This window comes from Artemia franciscana, chromosome 8, assembly GCF_032884065.1.
Source record: "Artemia franciscana chromosome 8, ASM3288406v1, whole genome shotgun sequence".
Taxonomy (NCBI): Eukaryota; Metazoa; Arthropoda; class Branchiopoda; order Anostraca; family Artemiidae; genus Artemia; species Artemia franciscana.
The window spans coordinates 1,145,969-1,171,273 of NC_088870.1; the positions used below are offsets into that span (position 1 = coordinate 1,145,969).

The 25,305-nt window shown below is 34.6% G+C and overlaps 1 protein-coding gene across 1 annotated transcript in view; it reads right to left on the bottom strand.

Moving 5' to 3' along the window:
- LOC136029867 (rho GTPase-activating protein 21-B-like) overlaps positions 1 to 25,305 on the bottom strand; it is a gene marked incomplete in the record, with an annotated part of 199,960 nt that overhangs the window by 78,362 nt on the left and 96,293 nt on the right. Inside the window, 1 exon segment of the mRNA XM_065708329.1 lies at positions 11,469 to 11,602. Coding sequence (XP_065564401.1) covers positions 11,469 to 11,602 — 134 coding nt within the window.

Consider the following 25,305-nt stretch of genomic DNA (forward strand, 5'->3'; position numbering starts at 1 on the left):
AGGTATTTTCAACTTACGAACGAGTGATCGGATCTCAATGAAATTTGATATTTAGAAGGATATCGCGGCTCAGAGCTCAAATTTAAAACCCGACCGGATCTGGTGACATTGGAGGGGGGGGAGTTGGGAGGGGGAAACCTAAAACTTGGAAAACACTTAGAGTGGAGGGACCGGGATGAAACTTAGTGGGAAAAATAAGCACAAGTCCTGGATACATGATTGATATAAACGGAACGGATCCGCTCTCTTTGGGGTAGTTGGGGGAGGGGTTAATTCTGAAAAATTAGAAAAAATGAGGTATCTTTAACTTACGAACGGGTGATCGGATCTCAAAGAAATTTATATTTAGAAGGATATCGTGTCTCAAAGCAATTATTTTAAATCCTGACCGGATCTGGTGACATTGGGGGAAGTTTGGAGTGGAGGAACCTAAAATCATGGAAAACGCTTAGATTGGAGGGATCGGGATGAAACTTAGTGGGGAAAATAATCAGAAGTCTTACATACGTGATTTACATAATTGGAACGGACCCGCTCTATTGGGGGGGGGGGTTAATTCTGAAAAATAAGAAAAAATGACGTATTTTTGAACTTACGAAGGAGTGATCGGATCTTCATGAAACTTCATATTTAGAAGGACCTCGTAACTCAGATCTCTTATTTTAAATCTTAACCGGATCAAGCGTAATTGGGGGGGGGGCAGTTGGGGGGACCGGAAATCTTAGAAAATACTTAAAGTGGCGAGATCATGATGAAACTGGATGGGAAGAATAGAAACCTGTCTAAAATATGTGACTGACATAACCGGACCGGATCTGCTCTCTTTGGTGGAATTTGGGGGGGGGGTAATTTTGAAAATTGAGGTATTTGTAACTTATGAAATTTGATATTTAGAAGAATCTTGTGCTTTAAAGTTCTAATTTTAAATTCCAACCAGATCCTGTGACATTGGGGGGAGTTGGAGGGGAAACCGGAATTTTAGGAAAACGTGAAAATTGGGGTATTTTTATCTTACGAATAAATGATCGGATCTTAACGAAATTTGATTTTTAGAAGGAATTCATGTCTCAGAGCTCTTATTTCAAATCCCGACCAGATCTTTTGACATTGGGGGGAGTTGGAGGGGGAAATCTTGGAAAAACACTTGGAGTGGAGGAATCGGGATGAAGCTTGGTGCATAGAATAAACAAATGTCCGTGATACGTGATTGACAGAATCGTACTGGATTCGCTCTCTTTGGGGGAGTTGGGGGGAGGGGTTCAGTGATTTGGCGAGTTTGGTGCTTCTGGACGTGCTAGGACGATGAAAATTGGTAGGCGTGTCAGGGAGCCACACAATTTGACTTGATAAAGTCGTTTTCCCAGATTCGACCATCTGGGGGGATAAAGGGAGAGGAAAAATTAGAAAAAATTAGGTATTTATAACTTACGAGTGGGTGATCGAATCTTAATGAATTTTGATATTTAGAAGAACATCGTGACTCAGAGCTCTTATTTTAAATCCTGGCGGGCATTAAGCCTCTTATTTTCCTTTTTAAATCAATCTATTGATTCATAGAATTTTGTTAGAGCTCATACCATATGATCTCTTGGCTCTTAGCTCTTCTCACCTCGTCACAAGTGCCATATGAGCTCTTAGCTCTTGTTTTTTTCAAATAAACAATGGGAGTTCTAATTCAGTGGCATCATGTGGATTAATTTTATTTAACGCCCTTTGATACCCTGTGATAGCACAGTTGACTGATGTTCTGCTTGCGAATAGGGGCCTGGGGACAATTCCCGCTGACACAAGATATGGCGACAGCTGGCACGCACGCAGGGCCTTCGGGCCCGCCCCCACCCCCTGAAAGTTTGTAACATTTTTAATTTCCCCATGGTTTCTTAGGATTTCTGGCAAAAGTAGGACATTTATTAAGAATCTAGATACATGTGTGAAGCCTTTTTTTTTGGGATTTCACAGCATGCAATTATCCGGTCAAGTCACTGCCCATTTATTAACCCTTTTTCTGTCTAAATTTTTAACCTCTTCGAAGTAATTATTGATTGCACTGGTTTTTTTTTTTTTTTTGTGTTTTTTTGCAAAGAGAGTTTGCTTTCCATAGCAAAATAGAATTATCCTTGATATTAGAGTGTTTATCCCTCCTTTTCAGGATGAAGTACAGCTTTCAATCGATCAATTTTGAAAACTATCATTTTTCATTAAAAAAGACGTTTTCGTAATAGCAGAACTACCCCCCACAGCACCCATATTGCACTATTAATCCTAAAATTTCCCCTTTCAGTGGGATATAATAGATTAATCACTGGTTCTAGTCTCCTTCCCCCCATCCGCTACAATAGTACAGATAAAAGTTCATCTGTATTTTCCGATATACGTGCTTTTTGCATTTATTTAGTTACTAAATTAAAAAATTAACAATATCTGCTGTTTCGAAGGTTTTGCTTTCCCCCCCCCCGAAAAAATTCCTGCGTACGTGCCTGGGCGACAGTGTTTCTACCGGCCCCAGTAAAAGAGATCAAACACCTGATACGTCGGTTAGACACCCTATGTGCCATCAACGGCTCAGAACGGCTCAGATCTTAATCCTATTTTTTCTTTTCTTTTTTATCTCTTGGCCTAACCATCATAAATGCTTATACAGCCACTGTAGCCTATTAATTTCATGTGATCAAAGACAAATTGAAAGCCTTAATAAAATTCGATCTTTTAAACAAAAAAAAGAAAATAGTTCCTTGGTTATTAGATGTATTTTGCAATTACACATGAAGGCAAAGAAGTGGAAGAATCTGGTAAATTATTGATTTTCTGACAATAATTTCTTTAGTATTTGAGCACGCACGTTTAGCAAGCTAATAGAAAATGAATGGACAGAGGCTTTGCACACTTCTCGATATTATAGCCTTTGATATCCGTTTAAACAGCAAAACTTTCATGTCTAACATATTTAACCAATTGAACCACTTTTTTAATTTAACATAATTTGTCCAATTTTCTAACGTCTACTTTGAGTGAAATTTACATAGATTGTTCCACTATCCGGAATACGGTTACGTAATTTTGGTACTTATCGGTTATATAGTAGACACTCGGGAAATGAAGTTCGATTAATGCTAATGAAATCAAACAAAATCTGAAGAAAATATATTAGTTTAGAAACAAATTTGGGCTATATATTTGAACATTGGGGAAGAGGGGGGGGAAAAAAGCATAGTATATATTATACTAACCAAACCATACCAAAATACCAACCAAATACTTAAATAAGATATAGCTACAATTTATTTTCCAACCAAGTCAAAGCTAATTGTATGGTATAAAGAAATTGCTTGACCAGTTTCTTGAGTCATGTTCGCATCATCCGCGATCAGAATTCTATAGTGTCTATTGTAAAACCGATAAGTACCGTAATTTTTATCCATGACATTGCAAACCGAATTTAGCCACATCCCGGAGTGGTCACACTCGCGCTCGGAATGCAGCTGCGTCCGAAGTACATTTATTTACTTTGTTTTAAACTAATCCGCTAGCTATGCCTGCCAAGGGTAACTATGGATATTTTAAATTGAGAAAGATATTTCATCATCCAAAAACTTCACTATTACCCTATATAACTTGGCGCCTTTAAGTCTGTCTACTCTACGAATGTCCTTGGGTGAACACAAAATGGCTTAGTATGTAACTCCTTGTTATAATTAGACACACATAAGAAACAATGCATGTCAGATGGAATTCTTAACGATGTTGAGACAAATCCATATATGGCATGATAGTAAGAATTTAAAGCAAATAATGACAATGCTCATTGACATAATGACAGGCAGAGAGAGAGAAAAAAAACATTAATCAAGACTAGAACTTATAAATTAATACAACCTGACATACACGTAACATCGCCGTATACGATGGTCTTCTAGGTGGTACCTCAAAATATTATAGGGTCTATAGATGGTTTCATTAAGTGGACTTCACATGCCAGCCCACGTGAAATTCCATGCCTAAATATGGGTTCCAGCATGGCACTTACTAGGGGATGACGATGACAGCCTCCTCGTTGTGGTCCTGAGGGTAGTAGGCACAACCAGAGTCATTCAAAGAAGAGGAGGCAACCGGTAAGCTTCCCCCGGCGCTGCAGCTACGGGACGTGCTTGGGGGGTAGCCCCAACCCCCTGTACTTACATGTACAGCGACCTAACTTTTTCTTGATCTGCAATGAAACTGGTTTTCTATGTTCACTCGGAGATAATCATCTTAGCCAAAGCGAGACAAAGTACTATGCAGGTATATTTGAATTAAATATTTAATATATGGAGGTGGTTAGATAGTTATAATGCGCACTAGGTGGCCTGCTTTCCATAATTCTCTGTTGTAGTTTTTGTTACTAAAGTATTATATTTTCATCATATTTTGGTAAATTTTCTTATGATTAACCAAACTTATCTTCTTGAGTGTCGTCGCTATAACACGTAGGTACCAAATTTTTCACTTTGATTTGGCTTTTGTTTTGCTCATATTTGAGTCGGGAGGAGATGCAGTAAATAATTTTTCCACGGGTGCCACCAGCGCAAGGAACGGCTATGGGCACAACTTCTGTTAGTTTCAGTCACCACCAAGGCCCTGACCTTCCAGCACAATGTCTGATTTTTGCACATGCGATTTTGCGGAACACACTACCAAAATTGGATGGACTAAACCAAATAGTGGATACCAAAATCATGCCTGAGAGGAAAATCCCCCTAGAGATACAAAACATCTATTATGGCGCGAGGAAAAATACCCCGAGGAGCAGTCCGGATTGGGAGAGAGAAGTTCTGAGTACCAGCACTGCATACTAGTACCAGTTCTGAGGATCAAATGCCACTTTCCATTAATGGATGGTGAGTGGTGGGTGACTCTCCCTTCTTTTGATGGATAATCTGTGCCTGTCCAACCCAGTATGATTCAGGCGAATGGGGTTCTTGGAATGGAAGGGGGGAGGTAAATGGTAGACACCTTGACACTACCAAGAAAGGCTCTTCTATATAGGGAGAAACAAGATATAGACGCTTTCTGTCTCAATGTACCTCGCCCAAGAGGTAACAATAGCCCATGAGTTATTAATGCTGTTTTTTTTTGGGGGGGGGGTGATGACAATAAATCTTTGTTGCCTGAGCCTCTCCTCATTTTTGTCAATCCATCCACAACAATAATAATTATGACAATTGCATAGGCACGAAAGTTTTGTCAAATATTTACGTGAACACAACTTGTTAGCATAGGTGATGGATATAGTGACAAAAAGTAGCTCCCTGATTGGAACAGTCTCAAAGTCTAGACAAAGTTTTAGACTCTAGAACTCTAGAGGACTCTAGAACTAAACGCTTAGCATTAAATCATGCATTCAAGAATTGAACTCCGTGTGTGAACGGGAGTTGTTTGCAGTTGTTTGGACATTTCTCGCCAAAAATATGTGTAGGCCTGGAAGTATAGCTAGACATGCATAAAACGGGGCATTGCAGAAGGGTAGGGAGCTAAGATCTTTCAAGAGATTTTCGAGACTTTTTCCAATAGAAAAATAGAAGGGTCATTCCATGTCAAATCACCCAGTAAATAATTAATTTGACACCCAACTCTTTAGATTTTGATGAAACTTGGCACAATTATTGCATTTGCTGTCCTATTGATAAATACCAAATTTTATTTCTCTATCTCTTATAGTTTTTTTCACAAATTTTTTAATTTACTTAATTTAACGCAATTTTAGGCCTCAGATTTCGCGTCTTGCAATGTAACTTGTAGCTTAAAAAATTAATATCTTGAAAACCATTTGAGATATCACCATGAAACTTTGCATAATATTTAGTTAATATATTTAAAATAAAGAAAAAATACATTCACTAACCTATCTCAACTCCAAAAAACAATAAAAATATTATAATCAGAAATTTTCTTTATTTGTAAACCATCGTCGGGATTTACTAAAATTGCAATATCTCAGGTCTCAGACCTGGTAGAGTGTTCATATTTTTTTTATTTTTTTTTTACAAACTTCTGGATAAATAGGCTAACAGATAAACTAAAAAGATATATGGCTTTTTTACATGTTTGACTGATATTCAACATTATTTATGAGTAACAAAATTACAAACCAACTAAAAGAATACGCAATTTGAAACAGTTGGTTTGAAAGTAAATTAAAGTTTTAAAATGGGGTAAGCGGAAATCAAAATGACAAATCCTCAAGCTTGTATCATTGGACTATTTAAACAATCAGACTGTTTTCAGACAACTTATACACCTTCCAAAAAATTACAATCTGTATCAGAGTTAACCGAGGAAGAAAAAGAATTAATTCAACTTAGATCTGGAATCGATTTAATTGAATTTAAAAATGTTTGTTCCCATCACAGCTACTACTTTCTCAATGTGTTTGCAAAATATCAAACAGTATGCATAGATCCATTAAAAAACACAAAAAGCCAATAAAAAAGTCACTAAGAAGTGTATCTTTAAGTTTTTCAAAACAATTGTGTGAAAAAAAATATTTTTGTCAAACCTGGACAAAAGACATGCCCTTCATGTCGAAACTTCTGTGAAGAAAAAACTAAAATCACTGAAAATGAATCTGATGACGAACTAATGATTGAATTGGATTCATTTGAATCTAGAAATGTCTCCCTTTCACAAACAAATGCAGCCTTAAATGATTTGGGTTTAACTCCAATTAAACTTCATAATTTGTCATCACATAGTAAGGAATCGTATTACAAAAGAAAAATTGAAAAAGTAACAAAAGAAGTAAAGAAAAAAATCTCCAAAGCTCTAGATTATGACATTGAAATGTCAGAAGACGAAAAAGAAGACAAAAGAAATTTTATCAAAAAAGCAGAAGATTTTGATAAGCTCGTGGGCCTTTTAATAGAAAAACTTATATCTGTTGGGAGATCCCAAAGAGTCCAGATTCTGACTTTGGTGCCAGAATCTTGGAGCCAGAAAAAAAGTTGCTACAGAATTTCAGGTGACCAAATATATGGTACAACAAGCAAGAAAACTTAAACGAGAAAAAGGTATCCTAGCTATCCCTGACCCTAAAAAAGGTAACACACTCTCCGAAACACACAGTTAAACTTGTGACAGACTTTTACCAAAGTGACGAGAATTCGAGAGTTTTACCCGGAGCAAAAGACAAAGTGAGCATTAAAAAAAATATTTATATGCAAAAAAGACTTATTCTCAGTAATTTGAGAAAGCTTTACTCTTGTTTTGGGAGCTTGAAAATTAATGTTAAGAAGACTAAGTCACTAAGGCTAGGAATAAGTGGAGATGAACAGGTGACATTAGGTAACGAAAAGATTGATCAGGTTGGGAGCTTCAGTTACCTTGGTAGTATTATTAGTAAAGATGGTGGGAGCAGTGAAGATGTTAAAAGTAGAATAGCTAAAGCTCAGGGTGTTTTTTCACAGTTAAAAAAAAGTTTGGAAGAATAGAAAGATAAGTCTACAAACCAAGATTAGAATATTGGAAGCTACAGTGATGACAGTGGTCAAATATGGCTCTAAAGCATGGGCACTCCGAAAAGCAAATGAAAATTTACTAGATGTTTTCCAGAGAAATTGCCTACGGATTGTTCTGGGTACCCGGCTGACTGACCGTATTTCAAACAGTAGGTTGTACGAAAAGTGTGGTTCAATCCCGCTTTCTGGGGCTATAATGAAAGAAAGGTTGAGATGGCTAGGCCACGTTCTACGGATGAAGGATGACAGATTACCGAAGGTTGTCCTTTTTGGCCAACCGTCTGGGGCTACACGGAAAGCAGTTCGTCCTTGTCTGGGTTGGGAGAATGTCATAAATAAAGATTTAAAGGAAATGGGAACTTCCTGGGAGGGTGTACAAAGGGAGGCTTTAAATAGATTAGGTTGGAGGAGGAGCGTGCGTAGCTGTGTTTGCCTCAGGCGGCTTGGTGCTGCAGTGAGTTTTTAGTAGTAGTAGTAGTAGTAGTAGTTTACTCTTGTTTTAAATGGGAATGCCCCGACTTGAAAATAGGATTCCCGAAATTTTGCAGTATAAGACCAAAGTGGTGTGTCCTTGCTGGGTCAGCAGGTACCCATACAATATGTGTATGTAGCATACACCAGAATGTGAAATTGTTACTAGATGCTGTAAGAATTGACGAAAGTTACAAAGATTTGATCAAGATGTTGGTTTGTAATGTTGAAAACGGTGAGTGTATGCTAAGCCATTGTGACAACTGTCCATCTGATGATGCCCTGATTGAATACTTAACTGCAAAATTGAGTGAAGATTATAATTTAGAAGAAGAAATAATTATAAGCCAATGGTTTAATACTGACAGGACAGAAATGGTTAAGCAATCAATCAGCACTGAAGGCTTTATTTCTTTACTGAGCAAATCTGTAGAAAACCTAATCCCACATTCATATATTACAAAATCACAATCTAAAATATTCAAAAAATTGAAAGAAGATCCGCCTTTGAATACAGCAATTGTAGTAATGGTTTTCAGTGAAAATTATTCTTACACCATTCAAAATGAGTTCCAAAATTATCACTAGAACAAAGGTGGATGCACAATTCTTCCAGTTGGACTCTACTTAAAAAAGGATGATAAAGTTTTAACTTCCAACCATTGTTTCATAAGTGATGATTTACAACATGACACTTGTTTTGTGAATTACGTAAAAAAAAGAAATTTCAAATGGCTGAAAGAAAATCATCCCGAAATAAACCAAGTTCATTATTTCACTGACGGCTGTGCTGGTCAATACAAAAATAGAAATAGTTTCAAAAACCTAACAAACCATCATAAAGACTTTGGAATGAAAGCCGAACATTCATTCTTTGCAACAAGCCACGGGAAATCAATATGTGATGGCTTGGGAGGAACTGTTAAGAGAATTTTTAGAAAAGGCAGCCTTCAACTTTCAGATGAAAATCAAATCAAGACAGCAACTCAAGTTTATGATTTCTGTAAAGTCAATATTGAAAAAATAAACTTTCACTTTATTGACAAAAAAAAATGCTGAAGCTTTCAGATTGGAGTTAGCGTCACGATTTTTAACCACCAAGACTATTCCCAGTAATAGAAGTTTCCATTATTTCAAACCACTAAATACAAATCAAATTGAAATAAGGAGGACTACTGATTGTCCTAATCCTACTCTAATGTTTTCTTGTGATTCTGCTACGGATTGGGTCTGCATTCAACCATCTTTAAACGATTATGTGGCTCCAAACTACGATGGAAAGTGGTACTTGGTTAAAACTGTGTTTCATGAAGAAGAAGATGCTGAAATTTTTCTTCACCCTCCAGGACCTGGTGCCAGCTTTTACTGGCCACAAAGAGAAGACTTGTGCATAATACCTTTGGAGCACGTTATTAGTACAGTTGATGCACCACAATCAAGTAGCACTGGCAGAATATACTACTTCAAAAAAGAGTGTATCAGAAAAACAGAAGACTGTTGGATGAAGTGGAAAAAATATAACAAGCAGAACTAATAATTGCTGTAAAAGATATTGATTCTTAGACTACAGTTTTTACATTATTTCACATTTATTAAATGCAAGTAAACCTCAAATTTATAATTTCTTAATAATATTCTACTTTTTAGAATATTAACTAAACATGTGAAAAAGCCATACATCTTTTTTGTTTATCTGTTAGCCTATGTATCTAGGAGTATGTAAAAAAAAAAATATGAACACTCTACCAGGTCTGAGACCTGAGATATTGCAATTTTAATAAATCCCAACAATGGTTTACAAATAAATAAAAAATTCTGATTACAATATTTTTATTATTTTTTGGAGTTGAGATAGGTTAATGAATGTATTTTTTCTTTATTTTAAATATATTAATTAAATATTACGCAAAGTTGCATGATGATATCTAAAATAGTTTTCAATATATTAATTTTTTAAGCTACAAGTTACATTGCAAGACGCAAAATCCAAGGCCAGAAATCGCACTAAATTAAGAAAATAAAAAAAATTGTAGAAAAAAAAAAAACTATAAGAGATAGAGAAATAAAATTTGGTATTTATCAATAGGATAGCAAACGCAACAATCGTGCCAAGTTTCATCAAAATCTAAAGAGGTGGGTGTCATGACCTGGTTGACTTGACATGGAATGACCCAGAAGGATTTTCGTAATTAAAATGTTTTGTGTGAATATAAAAGATAATCTGGAAAAGGTGGACAAGTATTTAGTCGTCCTATGCCAGCTATACAAGGCTGCGACTATTTTTTTTTTAACTTCCTTATTCAACTTTATTCATTTCGGAAGAGACAGGTTCTTAACTTTTATTTCAGAAGAGCCCAAAAGACAAATGAGTGGGAAACAGCTCATTAAAATGGATTTCAGTGTAACTATTGGATTTCAAGCGATTTTTCTTGTGATGCTCCAAATAACTGATCTATTGTCCAAGAGAATCAAATTCGATGTATCATGATTTCTAGGGATGCTGGACAGGAATGCGATTTCCCATCTAAAGACGCCATCTTGCGAGGGATACGAATTACAGGGGTATACAGGGAGTAATTACACCCCTCTAGATTTTGAAAATACCTTTTATGAGTATTTTCATTTATAAAAAAAAAGCATCCCCTCTTAGATTTTGAAATAAAAAACCTCTTCTGTATCCCCATTAAAAAAATTCGGTACTTGTGTATTATACAGAACACACTCAACAAGTGAAGTTAGGTTCTTTCGTGAAAAAAACTACGATGTCAGCTTAAGTTAGGTTAGGTTATAAAGTCATGTTGTGTCCATTGCTGTACTGTTTTGTTGCGGGCAACAACCCCTTATCCTGTAAAAATAATATAGTTGGCTCTTTTTCAGTCTTTGGCAAATCTCAAATCTTCATTTCAAAATCCTTGTTCAGACACTATCTTCTATCACTATGCGTAGCAAACTAAATTGAGTTTTGTCTTTGTGGCTACGAAACCGGATTTTCTCAACAAAATGTACCTGCATCGTAGTTTGTTTCATGACAGAACCGAACTCCACTCATTAAGTGTGTTCTGAATAATACACAAATACCAAAAATTCTTACCCCCCTAGAAACAGTCCGTGAACTGGGGCTCCTCCTTCCTGTCCTTCAAAAAAACACATATCGGCATTCCTACTTAAGAGTAACTCTAAGACCGTTTCCAAATATTCCTAAGACTCGTGTTCACTAGATAATAGATAATGGGTGGGGGAGGGTTCAAGGAAGTACACAGGAGAAGTCTTGAAATTCAACCCCCCACCCCCTAAAAACTTATAAATTACTGAGCATTTCTAATTCAAATTACCAAAAAATACTTTTGCCACCCCCCAGGGAAAAAACAGCGTTCGTGCCTGAGAAGGTTGATGTACATCAATTTTCCGGTAACAGGAGATATAATGCAACGAATAGTTCTGCTTTTAATCTATAGCGTGAGAATTATAAGAAGCCCGCATCACTTGAAAAAAAAATCGGTAGATTACCAATTGTATTATATCTTCTTCTTTGGGAACAACGACCAACTTCAAATTTGGACCACTTGTCTGTATCATTTGAACTACTTGAGCATAACTCCTATCCACCACTGAATCACCGTTCACTTGAATTATTCGGTCACCTGAAACAAAACATAATTTGATAAAAATGACTCGTTATTAAAATAAATACCATTTCAATCAAACATATTTAAAAAAAAATCGTAATGAATGTGGATAAGGACTTGAAGAAGCGTATTACGAATACAAAAAAAAATAAATAAATAAATATTAGATATACTCCATTACAATGTCGAAAGCCACGCGACATATTTCAGGATGTAATGATACATAGATACACAAGGGCCCATCCCAGATTTTTGTTCGGGGGGGGGGGCTATTAAAAATATGTAATTTTGTTACGTTTTTTACGAGTCGAACAAAAATTTCGGCAAGAGGGGAGGGACGTCAAATCCGGTAACAAAATCTGGATATGGTCATGTCAACACACAAAAACTATTGATATTCCATTATTGTCACGCCTAAAGGTCTCAATCTGAAATTTTCAAACTTCTGAAATAACCACCTATTAACTTTTGCCGTCATGTTCTTCTAAAAGGACTGATCAACAAGAGGCTGCCTTTTTAATTCAGCCTTTCGTTCTCCGCGTCTATGTTGCCCTGCTGATTCTAAGAGCTTACCTTACCTTACCGTATGTTAGACCCTGCACTAACATTAGAATAATATTCGTACGGTTTATGACTAGAATTAAATAAAAAAAAAGACTAGTTTTTTTTAAGTGAAAGTAAGGAGCAGGATTAAAACTTAAAACGAACAGAAATTACTCCGTATATGAAATGGGTTGTCCCCTCCGCAATCCCTCGCTCTTTACGATAAAGCTTTTAATTGTTTTAAGTAGTAGAATTGTGGCAAAGAGTCAAACTTTAGCGTAAAGAGCGAGGGATTGCGGAGGGGACAACCCATTTCATATACGGAGTAATTTCTGTTCGTTTTAAGTTTTAATCTTGCTCCTTACTTTCAGTTAAAAAAACTAGTTTTTTTTATTTAATTTCTGAACGTTTTTGAATTAATGCATGTTTGATTTTGGCTCTCCGCACATAAATTATTAAAATGAAATTTGTATATTAATTCTTTTTTTTGGCTAAATGGCTTTCTCTTAGTTTTGATCAGACGATTTTGAGAAATAAGGGGTGGGGAAGGAGGCCTAGTTGCCCTCCAATTTTTCGGTTACTTAAAAAGGCAACTAGAACTTTTAATTTTTAACGAACGTTTTTATTAGTAAAAAATATGCGTAACTTAAGAATTAACTTACGTAACAAACTTTTATATTCTTATATTTTTATTATGTATACAAGGGGGTCTGTACCATCGTTAATACCTCGCTCTTTACACTAAATCGTAAGTTTTATCCATGACCCCTGAATCAAAAAGGCCGTAGAATAAATAGTTGAAATTACTAAAAATACTTTAGCATAAAGAGCGAGGTATTTATCTCCTCCTAAATACGTCGCTCCTTATGTTAAAGTATTTTTAGAACCCCTCATATGCGTAATAATCTCTGTTCGTTTTAAGTTTCAATGCTACTCCTTACTTTCAATTGAAAAAACGTTTTCATGTTTGTTTTTTCATTGTTTTTTTATAGTAATGCTAGAAAATCCTGCGCCCTTTTCATTGAATTTTTCTTCCCCCATGACATATTCCTCCAAGGAAAGATCCTCCCACATAGCCCCCTCCCCTCAACCCAACCCCCAAACCAAAAAAATCCCCCTGGAAACGTCTGTACACTTCCCAATAACCATTACTATATGTAAACACTGGTCAAAGTTTGTAACTTGAAGCCCCTCCCCCAGGGATTGTGGGGGAGTAAGTCATTCCCAAAGACATAGTTGTTATGATTTTCGACTATGCGGAACAAAATGGCTATCTCAAAATTTTGATCCGTTGACTTTGCGAAAAAATTGAGCGTGGGAGGGGGCCTAGGTGCCCTCCAATTTTTTTGGTCACTTAAAAAGGGCACTAGAACTTTTCATTTCCGTTAGAATGAGCCCTCTTGCGACACTCTAGGACCACTTGGTCGATACGATGACCCCTGGGGAAAAGAAAAAACAATAAAAAAAACAAAAGAACAAATGAACACGCACCCGTGATTTGTCTTCTGGCAAAAAATACGAAATTCTACATTTTTGTACATAGGAGCTTGAAATTTTTGATATAAGGTTCTCTGATACGCCGAATGCGATGGCGTGTTTTTCGTTAAGATTCTATGACTTTTAGGGGATGTTTTCCCCTATTTTCCAAAATAAGGCAAATTTTTTCAGGCTCGTAACTTTTGATGACAAAGACTAAATTTAATGAAACTTATATATTTAGAATTAGCATGAAAATTCAATTCTTTTGATATATCTTTTAGCATCAAAATTCCGTTTTTTAGAGTTTCGTTTACTATTGAGCCGGGTCGCTCCTTACTACAGTTCGTTACCACGAACTGTTTGATATCGAATACCAAATTTAGCCAACTATCTAGTTTTATAACAATATGGCTCAAAAACCTTTCAAAAGGTTTATATATATATATATATATATATATATATATATATATATATATATATATATATATATATATATATATATATATATATATATATATATATATATATATATATATATATATATACTAGCTGTTGGGGTGGCGCTTCGCGCCACCCCAACACCTAGTTGGTGGGGGCGCTTCGCGCCCCCCCCAAGCCCCCCCGCGCGCGTAAGTCGTTACGCGCCATAATAGTTACGCGCCATTGTAGTTGTGTCCCTATGTCCCACCTGTGAATATAGATAGATATATATATATATATATATATATATATATATATATATATATATATATATATATATATATATATATATATATATATATATATATATATATATATATATGGTTTTAACTACGTAAAACTTGCGAATATACAACATTCTTTGCTGTCCCATTGTCTTTGCATATAAATAGATTGTCAGGTTTACCGACTCTTGAACATGCAACATATAATGGTCCATGGGAAAACAATCTGTATTCAGATCTATACCTCATGATTCTAATGATTGCCCTTGAGCTTTGTTGATGGTGATTGCTAATCGACCATTCCCTGTCCCGGTGTCCCGGTCGTCATTTACATCCCCCTGTTTCCCCCGGTGTCCCTGTTGTAGTTGTGTCCCTGTGTCCCGGTCGTCATTTATATTCCCTGTGTCCCGGTCGTCATTTGTATCCCGGTGTCCCGGTCTGTATATACATTCGTTTTTTAGTTTTGTTTTTCTCCTTTATTTTTTTCCTTTTTTTTTCTTTTTTAGCTTATTTAGATTTTTAGATTTTTTAGTTTTTTTATTAGTTTTTAGTTTAGTGTCGTCATTTATTTTTTTCTTTTTTAGTTCTTTTAGTTTTCACCTTTTTTAGTTTTTTTTAGTTTTTTAGATGGAAATTTTTTTTAGTTTTTTCCTTTTTTTCTTTTTAGTTTTTTATTGGTTTTTACCTTTATATTAGCTTATTTTTCAGTTTTTTCCTTTTTTTTTAGTTTTTTTTTATTTTTTATTTTTTTTAGTTTTTTACCTTTTTTTAGTTTTTTTAGTTTTTTTAGTTTTTTAGCTTTTTTACTTTTTTTATTAGTTTTTAGTTTTTTTGTAGTTTTTGCCTTTTTTTAGTTTTTTCAGTTTTTTTTTTAGTTTTTTATTGGTTTTTACCTTTATTTTAGCTTATTTTTCAGTTTTTTCCTTTTTTTTAGTTTTTTTTAGTTTTTAGTTTTTTTAGTTTTTTACCTTTTTTTAGTTTTTTTAGTTTTTTTAGTTTTTTAGCTTTTTTATTTTTTTTATTAGTTTTTAGTTTTTTTTGTAGTTTTTGCCTTTTTTTAGTTTTTTTAGTTTTTTAGCTTTTTTATTTTTTTTATTAGTTTTTAGTTTTTTTTGTAGTTTTTGCCTTTTTTTAGTTTTTTCAGTTTTGACGTCACCTGATCCAGTTTTTTCAGGTGACGTCACCTGATCCACGATCCACAGATCCACAGACAACTTATTTTTATATATATATAGATAGTTTTTTTTTTTACTTATGTCCTGGTCGTCATTTATACTCCCTGTGTCCCGGTGCTTTGTTGATTGATAATCGAACATTCCTTTTGTCCTGGTCGCTTTCTCTTTGAGTTTCGTCATTTATTTTTTTCTTTTTTAGTTCTTTTAGTTTTTACCTTTTTTAGTTTTTTTTAGTTTTTTAGATGAAAATTTTTTTTAGTTTTTTCCTTTTTTTCTTTTTAGTTTTTTATTGGTTTTTACCTTTATTTTAGCTTATTTTTCAGTTTTTTCCTTTTTTTTAGTTTTTTTTAATTTTTTATTTTTTTTAGTTTTTTACCTTTTTTTAGTTTTTTTAGTTTTTTTAGTTTTTTAGCTTTTTTACTTTTTTTTATTAGTTTTTAGTTTTTTTTTTGTAGTTTTTGCCTTTTTTTAGTTTTTTCAGTTTTTTTTTTAGTTTTTTATTGGTTTTTACCTTTATTTTAGCTTATTTTTCAGTTTTTTCCTTTTTTTTTAGTTTTTTTTAGTTTTTAGTTTTTTTAGTTTTTTACCTTTTTTTAGTTTTTTTAGTTTTTTTAGTTTTTTAGCTTTTTTATTTTTTTTATTAGTTTTTAGTTTTTTTTGTAGTTTTTGCCTTTTTTTAGTTTTTTTAGTTTCTTAGCTTTTTTATTAGTTTTTAGTTTTTTTTGTAGTTTTTGCCTTTTTTTAGTTTTTTTAGTTTCTTAGCTTTTTTATTAGTTTTTAGTTTTTTTTGTAGTTTTTGCCTTTTTTTAGTTTTTTTAGTTTTTTAGCTTTTTTATTTTTTTTATTAGTTTTTAGTTTTTTTTTGTAGTTTTTGCCTTTTTTTAGTTTTTTCAGTTTTGACGTCACCTGATCCAGTTTTTTCAGGTGACGTCACCTGATCCATCCATCCACAGACAGACAGACAACTTATTTTTATATATATAGATATATATATATATATATATATATATATATATATATATATATATATATATATATATATATATATATATAGAGGACAGTTGTAGCCCATTGGAACATTCAAGATCACGTGCACCGTTTGGTGCGTGTTGTGGGTGGCGGAGGTGCATCAAGCGTGGCACCAGGCGTTGTGTGGGAGGAAAATTGTCGCTCCGAGATGTACACCAACAGGCAGAAAACGCGCAACCCATTAAAGACATGCTTAAAATTTAATGAAGCATCCAAATATTGTAAAGATTAACGTAGATCAGCGTTATCGCCACAATCTTTCAAAGGATCATCATCAAAACCGTGTTAGCCTCTGAGGTAACCATCAACCTTTTGCTCCTAAGTTGCTCCAGTCCAGAAGAAACATATTTGACTGACAGTGTGACTAGAATTTATGTAAATCCAAGCGACAAGGGTACTGCTAAACACGCATGTAACCGATCAACTACAAAAAGCTTAAAGGATAAAAGAAAAAAAAAATCATCATTATTAAACATTGGGTATTATCCAGTGAGCAAATTTAAAAGCTGAGAATCTTAAGTTGTTCGGCTGCCAATTATATTAGATGCACCTTTATGTGTTTTTTTTAAAGATTTTTTGGTTAAAACATTAGATTAGTCCTTAGCTTTGTCTGTTCTTTAAGAAATTACTTAAACATAAAGGTTACGAAAAAAAGCCAACTCTATACTAATTTATCAGGAGAGCAATTTGATTAACCCCAATCTTAAATGTGCTTAAATACTTTCTTTTAAATATCATTACATACCCAAACAAAACATTTTGAATATTTCTTCAGCAAGGTCCACGTAGACTATCTTCTGTGGGAGTTTTTTTTTCCTATGACTGTTTTATGGTGGTATCAATTTGGGAGTTGAGCTCCTTATTTGTAAATGAACCTCTAGAGTAAAGAATGTTACTCTGTTTATATTTTTTTGAATTAATTATTATTTATTAATTGATTATTAAACCAATATTTTATTAATCAATTAAATTGTATTAATTAATTATAATTATATTACTTAATTATATTCTTAATTAATTTATTAACAATTAATATTTTAATTAATTAATATTTATTGTTAAATGTTAGGATCCGGTAAGCTACTTGAATAGCCATTGATAAATTAAATATCCACAGTTCCATGAAATAGTAAAAGCCATTTAGACTCATTTTTCAATACAATACTATTTACACCAGACTGCAAAGCATGATCATATACAAATTAGAAAAATCAAAATCAATAAGGTTTTAATCATTTTCCCACTACCCTAAACTGGAAAACCTATAGGTACAAAATACACTCTCAAATAGAAATTTGGTCTTTTATTCAACATCAGGGCTTATTATTCAGTCGCATTTTAACGGTTCATGGAGAAGGTGACTTTTCTCTTTTATTTTTTGTTTTTGAAGTTGGTATTTTTTTTTTTTTCACGTGAAATTTTAACTATATTTTTGCATTGAGGACCACTGAGCGTTGGTCACTACGAAAATATTTGTATTTTTCTCATTTTCAATGAAATCATGTGAATTACTTCTTTTTATCGTTGTCCTACATTTTCTCATATTGCTACTCGTTTCGAGGGATTGTCCACTTTCAAAAATCACGCTGACCAGCTACGTGTGCCATGTGGCAAACATGGTGGAAGTTTGTCATGTATAGCATGGAAGAGCCACGTGGCATAGCAATTGGTATTCCAAAGACTACACCAGGTGACCCATCGGGCAGAGAATGGGCAGCCCATCGTCTGTTCTAGTATTTTTCTAGAGTTAACTAACTTGATTAGGATTTTGGACAGTAATCAGGCGGAACCAAATGGTTTAACTGTTAGGAGGTTCAAGCCTCATCATAAAAATATTATTATCCATGTCAAGCTTCTCCAAGCAAAGAAGACAATAGAGACAACTCAAAATCAACAGGCGACACAGAAAATCTAACCAATTACAAATACTTTGAGATCGACCACTTTTAAAATTTAATCAACAACATCATCTAATTGATTTTTTTCCCGTTGACATGCCGCATATATTCAATCTCATTGCTACAAATTCTAAAGTGTCTACAGATAATAAATCGTTGGACCTTTGATGTGAAGTTTGAGCCAAAATTTGGCTTCGAATAGACGGTCCGAGACAGCGGTTTCGAATTCCTTTTGGACACCTCCCAAAATTAAATTCCTTCTCCTGGTTCCTCACCCGGGAATTTACAAGGTCCAGGACGGAATTTTTGTCATTGCCAAACTTTAATGGTGTAATTATACCGCGTTTGCAAAAACAGCAGCGATCCTAATAATTATATTTCTCTTTTTTCTTTTTAAAGAAAATTTCTATATTTTCGTGTTTTCACTCCTCCTGAAAAATGTACTATTAGACATTTAACCATTTTGTACTTTAATTCACGCAACTTTCCCAAAACTGATCATATTCAAAAAAATTATCGTCGTCTACTGAGGCCGAAAATTGAGTTTATAGAGACGGCCAACACTCCCTTTTTCTTACTAGTGGGGGTTGGGACCAGATTTTGTCTTATACAATATCACAGAATATTGCAGAAATCGACAGAAGCAGTTTTTTCTATAAATATAATTACTATCAATAGCCTAAAACCTTTGGTGTCACAAAAGATCAAAGCGAGTCGAAATGTCATGTCTTCTATTTCTACGAATTCAACCAAGTGATCATACCACAAAAACTGAATTTAATCCAGCGAATCTGAGAGGCAGGGTAGAACATTAAACATTTCGCTCAAAATCCGCAATTCTGTAAGATTATTTTACTTCCGAAAATTTAGAGAACTACAGAATCCAGTATTTTACATTAGCTTTTGAAATAGCTTCATCATCTGCTATTTCTTCTGGAAGGTCACTGTCAATCTTAATTGCAAATTCTGAATTGTTGATAGGTCCTTACGCGAAACATTTGTCAATTTATTTTCGAGAGGGAAATTAGTCAAGCAGGACATATACATCTTATTGAAGGATTATTATAGGAAATTTAGAGGAAAGTGAAACATCTGCAACAATTTAGGAATGAACCCTAAACCATGCCTACGTATATTCCTGATGAAACACAGTCCCATCGGTCTTAAAAGCAGCATTATTTCAGTTATACTAACTGGTAACTTGGATGTCCATATTTCCAATTAGTAGCTTTTCCTGGATAAAAGTAAACAATTATAAGTTTCCAAGATAATCGTGTAAACTCCTTAAAAAGGTTTGTAAACTTTAGAAGTCCTTATATTCTTTGGGTTGAGAGTTAGCCTCACAATCATGGAGAAGGAGGTTATTGGAAGAAAGCTTTCTTCAGAAAATACGCCAAATCATTCCCTTTATTGTAGATGAGTTTCCACGCCAGCCACCATTGTGGTGCCGTTTAGCCTTTGGGATATTTGCCTAAGGCGTTTACTGTTTGTGTGTTCCAAAAATAAATAGGCAATATTTTGATAACCGGATAGATTATTAAAATACTAAGAAGAGAAGTAGAAGAAACGAGAGTCGTGATAAGAAAATCACCATTGTTGTAGCTTGTCCTAATTTTTGAATTTGTTTTGAAGCACTGAACCCACTTCCCATGCCAGGAAGCCTTGGTAACAACTCTCACCTTATTTCACCTGCCCCAAAACTTGGGCTATTCAGCTATGATTGTTAAAGCGTACAATATTGTACGACTAACAACGATATCGGGATCAGGAAGGTAACCGGGATTACAAACACCATAAACAAGAAGAACAATAGGGAATCTCTCAAGACAGTGGGAAACAAATTAGAATGAATATTTCGGCCACATGTCCAAGAGCCGTCCTCAGCAATAGAAAAATGATAAAGAAGAAACAACTTACAACAGGATAAAATCAATAAAACTAAATTGAAAAGTTTTTCAAAACAGTCCTGGCACCCTTACCTCAGCAAAGTTCAACTAGGACTCTAGTCCTGGTTGACTTGAGTCCTGGTTGAACTTTGCTGAGGTAAGGATGACAGGACTGTTTTGAAAAACTTTTCATTTTAGTTTTATTGATTTTATCCTGTTGTAAGTTGTTTCTTCTTATATACTTTTGTATTGCTGAGAACGGCCCTTGGACATAGGGCCGAAATATTCATTCTAATTTGTTTCCCATTGTCTTGAGAAATTCCCTAGTTCTTTTTGTTTTTGGTGTTTGTGATGGAAAGGCAGTGTGGTCTTCGTCGCTATTTATAACCAGGATTAGGTTTCGGGGGGAGGGGTAATTTTAAAGAGAGGCAAAAATGTAGCAATAATAAGAATGCAACAAAATGCGGAGGAATTGGGAAGTATTCGCGAGTTCCAGTATTGACAGAGCTCCCCCCCCCTGCACACGTACCGGGCCAGAATATACCCCCTTATATATTTTACAATTTTGTCCTTGAATTATCTCAATTATTGCAATAATCGTTATAAAAATTTAAAGATCAAAACAATTCAGCCAATGAGGATAAAATTCTTACCATATCTGGGCAGTAATTCAGAGTAATATTATTTGTTATACCTAAAACCCATGTTCGCTACAGTTATCAATAAGGGAATAAAAAACCGATGATGGCTGTTTTTTCAATCTATCCTGAAATTCACCCAACAGTGATAAACTTTACATTAAAGCATGGATACTTTCAAACAAATCGTGGTAACGAACTGAAAGTAGCCTAAGGAGAGACCCGGCTCAATAGTAACCGAAACTCTAAAAATTGAACTTTGATGCCAACAGATACATCAAAAGAATCGGATTTTTATGCTGATTTTAAATATACAACTTTCATCAATCCATCCATCAAAAGTTATGAGCCTGAGAAAATTTGCCCTATTTTCGAAAAAAGGGGAAACAATGACTCGTTCTTAACGCTAAAGTTTTTTTTCAGCACTTTCAAAAGATCTGTTTATTCTAATTAAACGGCCTTTGTGATTCGGGGGTCATTCTTAGAGAATTGGAGCAAAATTCGAACTTTAGAGTAAAGAGCGAGGTATTGACGAGGGGGCAAGCCTCCTCATATAAGGAATAATTTCTTCGTTTTAAGTTTTAGTGCTGCTCCTTACTTTAAGTTGAAAAACATGTTTTTTCAATATTTAATTTAACTTCAAAAACATTATTATCCATGTCAAGCTTCTCCAAGCAAAGAAGCCATGACTAATAAATTAATCCTAGTTCTTTTCGTATCTAAGTTACACCCCGTGTTTCCAATTTAATTTATTAAATGTTATTGGTTTGGTTAAAAGATTAAGTAACAGCTGTTGATCAAAAGCATCGCACAAGACGAAACAATGATGAGCAAAAAACAACAACAAGCATACATTAGTGAAAACATTTAACTGAATCCTAACATTCTTTGAGTGTTGAGACCACGAGATATATTAATCGAAAAATAAACGTTAATTTCAAAGCAAACAAAAATCCTAGGACAATTTTTTTTTTTTATCCGAGATCAATCCCAAAAGTTTATTTATCTATTTTATTTATTTAAGAATTAACGACCTTCTTGACTACTAAGGTCCTTGCGTCGGCCCTGCAGTGCATTCCTGCAGCGTGATTCGATCTCTGGGTCCCGTAGTACCAAGCTAAGGTCAAATCCACTGCGCCACCACAGGACACCAAAAGTGTATTTAAAAAAATGATCAGCGATTCCAAACCCCACAGGTAAAGCCATTTCAAAATCTATTCACACTTGTTCATTGCCCTTCTCGAACCCTTTTTAAGCAGTGCAACTGCCAACATGGATGCCATCAAATACATCAATGGCGCCGCCACCATTATACAATCATAACAATGTTCCAACATCACTCAATGGTAAAAAAAAACATTTGCCGTACAGCAGTCTCCCTCATCAGGAAAGCTCACGTCTTCTCTATTATCCCCATGGTTTCCCACACCATTTGCAAATTGCCACTTTGTTTGCAGTTTGAACAAACTGGGCTTCGCCTCTGAAATAGACTCGAACCTACATACATGCCCAACTTACCGAGCATTTTTTTTTTTTTTTTTTTTTAACGAGCGTTTCTTAGAGGTGTGTAGGGTAGTATTGTGTAAGTATTGTGTAGTATTGTGTGTAGGGTAGGTGTGTAAGGTAGACTGCAAATGTACTGACGTAACGTCTTCTTCAGCATACAGAAAAATTAAACTAGTGACGTCAGTGTGATCGAACCCCTGAAGAAATAAGAACAACTTAACATGGCATATGAATCATAAAACTACAACAGTGACAGGGTCGTATTTAGCAGACATCAACTCATCACCGTGGTGGATCAAAAAATGTCTTCTGAAAAAAAAAAATAATTGCATTCTTCACGATCCTGGCAAATCTGCCAGAAACACATTAATGAAATAGATACAATCTATCCATGTCCTATTAGGATTCTAAATAAATAAACAAAGTGTACCCTACCATAAACTTGACAGAAAAAAAACATGACGGATTCCAATGAAAACTTTTCTTGTTCCATATGATTATATCCGTTGGCAGATGCGACTCTTTTTTTCTACTTTTTCTGAGTCTTTATCGATGTGTGTAAGTTTCATAAGCATAAACTTCTTATATCTCACAGGAATGAATCCCGTAATGATAAAAAAATAATTAATGGCATAATCTTGGGCTTTTTGGGTAGGACATTACTTGCGCCAAAGGTAGATAAGAGGTCGATAGGCGACCCAAAGGCCTACCTTGGGTCGATTAAAAAAACAAACAAAAAAAAACGGTGGCCTAAAACCTTGTTTTTTCCATTCAAATTTCACTAAAAAAAATGATAGGGTTCTCCCCTGGGGATTGTGGCATGTTTGGACCTATTCTTATAGGAAACATAAAACAGCACTGAAGTAGGAGTCAGCATATACGGAAAATCTTAAAAAAGATTAAAATCGAAATTCTTTAAAAAATAACTTTTTTTCTTTTCCTAGAAGCGTATTTCTAAAAGTTAATTACTAGAGATAATGTAGTGTGATCCGTTCCACTCCTTTGTTATACCAGACATGATACTGACTCTTTGTCTTAACTCTACTTTTTTATGACAATAAAAACTTTAGCGTAAAGAGCGGGGCGTTGATGAGGAAGTAGCATCTTTCATATACGAAGTAATTTCTGTTCATTTTAAGTTTTAATGTGGCTCCTTAGTTTCCGTTAAAAAAAAACTTGTTTTTTTTAATTAATTTCTGAACGTTTATGAATCAATCATGTTTTGATTTTGGCTTTCCGCAGATGAATAATTAAAACGAAATTTGCACATTTATTTTTTTGGCTAAATGGCTTTCTCATACTTTTGATCGAATGATTTTGAGAAAAAGGAGCGGGGGAGGAGGCATGGTTGCCCTCCGTTTTTCTGGTTACTTAAAAAGGCAACTAGAACTTTTAATTTTTACGAATCTTTTTATAAGTAAAAGATATACGTAACTTAAAAATTAGCTTACGTAACGAACTTCTGTATTCTCATGTTTTTATTACGTATATGAAGGGGTTCACCCCCTCGTCAGTACCTCAGTCTTTACACTAAAGCTTAAATTTTTCCCAATTTCTTAAGAATGACCCCTGAATCACAAAAGCCGTAGAATAAATAGTTAAAATTACTAAAAATAATTTAGCGTAAAGAGCAAGATATTAGGAGGAGGTGAGCTTATCATATGCGTAATAATTTCTGTTCGTTTTAAGTTTTAATGCTTCTCCTTACTTTCAGTTGAAAAAAAAAGTAGAATAAATAGTTGTCATTACTAAAAATACTTTAGCGTAAAGATCGAGGAATTATTAGGAGGTGATTCCCTCATATGGGTAATAATTTCTGTTCGTTTTAAGTTTTAATGCTGCACCTTACTTCCAGCTGAAAAAACTTTTTCATATTTATTTTTTCTTTGTTTTTTTTTTAAATAATGCTAGAGAATCCTGCGCTCCCTTCATGAAAATTTTCTTTCCCCGTGAGAAAGTCCTCCAAGGGAAGTTCCCCTAACATATCCCCCTCTTATCAACCACCCCACAACCTAAAAATCCCTCTGAAAACGTCTGTACACTTCCAAATAACCATTACTATATGTAAGCACTGGTCAAAGTTTGTAAATTGTGGCCCCTCCCACGGGGACTGTTGGGGAGTAAGTCATCCCCATAGACATAGTTATAAGGTTTGTTGACTACGCTGAATAAAATGGCTATCTCAGAATTTTGATTTGGTGACTTTGGGAAAATAATTAGCGCGGGAGGGGGCCTAGGTGCCCTCCAATTTTTTTGGTCACTTAAAAAGGGCACTAGAACTTTTCAATTTCTTTAGAATGAGCCCTCACGCAATATTCTAGGACCACTGGGTCGGTAAGATCACCCCTGGGAAAAAACATAAAAAACAAACAAACAAATAAACACGCATCCGTGATCTACCTTCTGGCAAAAAAATACAAAATTCCACATTTGGTAGATAGGAGATTGAAACTTCTACAATAGGGTTCTCTGATACGCTGAATCTGATGGTGTGATTTTCGTTAAAATTCTATGACTTTTAGGGGTTGTTTCCCCCTATTTTCTAAAATAAGGCAAATTTTCTCAGGCTCGTAACTTTTGATGGGTAAGACTAAACATGATTAAACTTATATTTAAAATCCTCATGAAAATCCAGTTCTTTTGATGTAGCTATTGATATCAAAATTCCGTTTTTTAGAGTTTTGGGTACTATTGAGCCGGGGTGCTCCTTACTATTTCGTTACCACAAACTGTTTGATGTATCTGGTGTCAGTAGTGACAGTATAAAGCTTTCTGAAAGCCTCATAGAGGGTAAACTATTAGAGCTACTAGCCCCTCAAGACGTTATTGCGCACACCTGTGTCTGACACAATACCGTAGC